General features: G+C 38.3%; 1 protein-coding gene across 1 annotated transcript; it reads left to right on the top strand.

Annotated features, from left to right (window-relative positions):
- Positions 1-863: 863 nt before the first annotated feature.
- Positions 864-2,503, top strand: LOC108252770. Its single transcript, XM_017445368.2, has 4 exons — positions 864-1,528; positions 1,672-1,901; positions 2,107-2,312; positions 2,396-2,503. The coding sequence occupies exons 1-4, from the start codon at positions 864-866 to the stop codon at positions 2,501-2,503; spliced, it is 1,209 nt and encodes a 402-aa protein (XP_017300857.2).
- Positions 2,504-3,051: the final 548 nt, after the last annotated feature.

Below are 3,051 nucleotides of genomic sequence, written 5' to 3'. Positions count from 1 at the left end.
ATCCTTAGTTGCAATGCCTGCCATCAGTTGCAACACATCTTTACATACAAACTCCAAAGCTGTACCTGTAACATCAACATCACTTGCCTCGTCCAAATGTTCACGTGTTACTAGTTCCTCTTCTTCCATTTCTGTTTCTTCTACATCAGGGGGTCTCAATGTTAAGTCTATTCCGCCTCCTATTCCATCTATTATCAGCACAAGTGTAACATATTCTGGTCCGGGTGATAGTTCTCTAGTGCCTCCTAGTTCATATTTGACAGAGACATCTTTGCACGCAGGTCGTAGTTCAGACATGGATCTGTACACATCTACTTCAAGTATAGCAATGAAACCTTCATCTTCCAGCTCAACTTGTTTAGGATCAACTCGAGAACCACATGCATCACTTCCCACGTCCATATCTAACAATGTTTCATCTTCTTCAATGTCTTCATCAAATAGTTCAAGTTTTTCGAGATTAAGTATGTCTTCTTCAGTTGGAACGGCACTAAATACGCCTGTAACTTCATCTAAATTATCATCTTCAGCCAGTAATACTTCTGTTACTTCATCAAGTTCAGCATATACATCACGCAACACTCCTATATCTGTATCTAAATTATCAAATTCAGCACCAAATACTTCAGGGACCTCATCGAGTCTGTTTTATTCACTTAATAATACAACCATAACCTCATCTAGTTTAGAATTTGAATTTTTCGTTCGAGAATTTAGGTTCGAATGTAATGTCAAGTGATACAAACACATGTTTTGGTTCTAATGAGAATACAAGTGGTGTCCTCTATCCTTTACCTGGTCAACATGATAACACCTATAACACGCCATTCTCCTATAAGACCAACACCTTGCCATCAAGTGATATGTCTTATGTTGAACCTTGCCAGGAGAAAACTTCTTGTTACTTTGAGTCTCATCCAAATGCATTGCATTTCCCAACAACATCAGTTACCAAACCATTTGATGAAACCAAACGCAAGTCAGGATTGAAACAAAAACCAGATGCTAGTAGTAACACATGTCATGATATCAGTCAGAATATATTCGAAGTCAATAACAAAGAGAACTCGTTCGATTTTCTCTTTGGAAAGCAAAACTCTCTGAACACACCCATGTCTTATGTTGAACCTTGCCAGGAGAAAACTTCTTGTTACTTTGAGTCTCATCCAAATGCATTGCATTTCCCAACAACATCAGTTAGCAAACCATTTGATGAAACCAAACGCAAGTCAGGATTGAAACAAAAACCAGATGCTAGCAGTAACACATGTCATGATATCAGTCAGAATATATTCGAAGTCAATAACAAAGAGAACTCGTTTGATTTTCTCTTTGGAAAGCAAAACTCTCTGAACACACCTCAGAAGAGTAAGCGAAAGAGTGATTCATGTCTCATGTCAGAGAAAACATTCCTACTGGATGAGATGAGATTTCACTCGGACTTCTCCAATGATTTATTTTCTCTCCCAGGTCAGGTAGGCGGTCAGAACTTGGAATGTGTTTCCCCCACTGCAGCGTTCCTCCTGACATTCCCTCTTGTCTCTAGAAAACATTCCTACTGGATGAGATGAGATTTCACTCGGACTTCTCCAATGATTTATTCTCTCTCCCAGGTCAGGTAGGCGGTCAGAATTTGGAATGTGTTTCCCCCACTGCAGCGTTCCTCCTGACATTCCCTCTTGTCTCCTCCAAACATACTGAACTCCTCACTGATAATATTGAGTCTGGCAACACGGCGACACCTATTGGCAACATGGAGTCATTATCTCAGGACTTGTTCCCTCCTCAGACAGACTTCTCATTCAAATCCAATATGAAAGGATTATTTGATCCGTTCTACTCGAGTTGTATTGGCACAGAATTCAACGTGCTAGACAATGTTGCTAAAGATGATTTGCTTGGTAAATCAAACTTCCCGTCCTGTTCAGAAAACACAGGGACTGGTACTGCTTGGTCTGCAAACATATTCAATAATGAAGAATCACCCAAGAAAAAGACTCTTGCAGACTCTACTTCACAACTTCTCAGTTTAGATAAAACCAAAAAACATGTGGAAATGAAGTTACCACAGAGTGGCAGTCGCTCCCGCTAAAGATGATTTGCTTGGTAAATCAAACTTCCCGTCCTGTTCAGAAAACACAGGGACTGGTACTGCTTGGTCTGCAAACATATTCAGTAATGAAGAATCACCCAAGAAAAAGACTCTTGCAGACTCTACTTTACAACTTCTCAGTTTAGATAAAACCAAAAAACATGTGGAAATGAAGTTACCACAGAGTGGCAGTCGCTCCGATTCATCATTGAACACTCCTGTAAATCCATCTTTCTCCTATTCATCGCACACTCCTATAACTTCTTCTATATCATATTCACGGACCACGTCTTCTGCTGCAAGTTCATCTACACATTCAGTTCCATATTCAAGTACAGCTTTATATCCTCCAGTTACTTCCAGTGTGACAGATTTCAACTTGAGCACTATATTCCCGGAAATAAACGATAAGGTAAGAGTTTTTTTTTAATCCTTTAAAGTTTCCTTTTGTAAAATAATTTAAGGCCCTAATCTCGTCTAGGAGGTATGGCATCTACACTCCTTTGAGATGTTTAATAAAGTAAAAAGTAATGTTTTATGTAAAAATGTTTATATCCTCCAGTTACTTCCAGTGTGACAGATTTCAACTTGAGCACTATATTCCCGGAAATAAACGATAAGGTAAGAGTTTTTTTTATTTTTTTAATCCTTTAAAGTTTCCTTTTGTAAAATAATTTAATTTAAGGCCCTAGTCTCGTCTGTCTAGGAGGTATGGCATCTACACTCATTTGAGATGTTTAATAAAGTAAAAAGTAATGTTTTATGTAAAAATATTTTATATTTATTTTTTTGCAACAATTAACACAATCAATTAGATTTCTTAAGGGAGATGTTTTCATACATGGGGGGGGGTCTGTGGGTAAACACCATGGAATACGCTTTGGCATCCATCGTGTTGAAGTCGGAAAATTCAAATCTTAAAACGGAACCGGTTCCGATAATTTCTCGAAAGGAAAATC

Source organism: Diaphorina citri, unplaced genomic scaffold (assembly GCF_000475195.1).
Source record: "Diaphorina citri unplaced genomic scaffold, Diaci psyllid genome assembly version 1.1 scaffold828, whole genome shotgun sequence".
NCBI classification, from domain to species: domain Eukaryota; kingdom Metazoa; phylum Arthropoda; class Insecta; order Hemiptera; family Psyllidae; genus Diaphorina; species Diaphorina citri.
The sequence above is the reverse complement of the archived record's forward strand: the minus strand, read 5'-3'. Positions and strand labels throughout refer to the sequence as shown.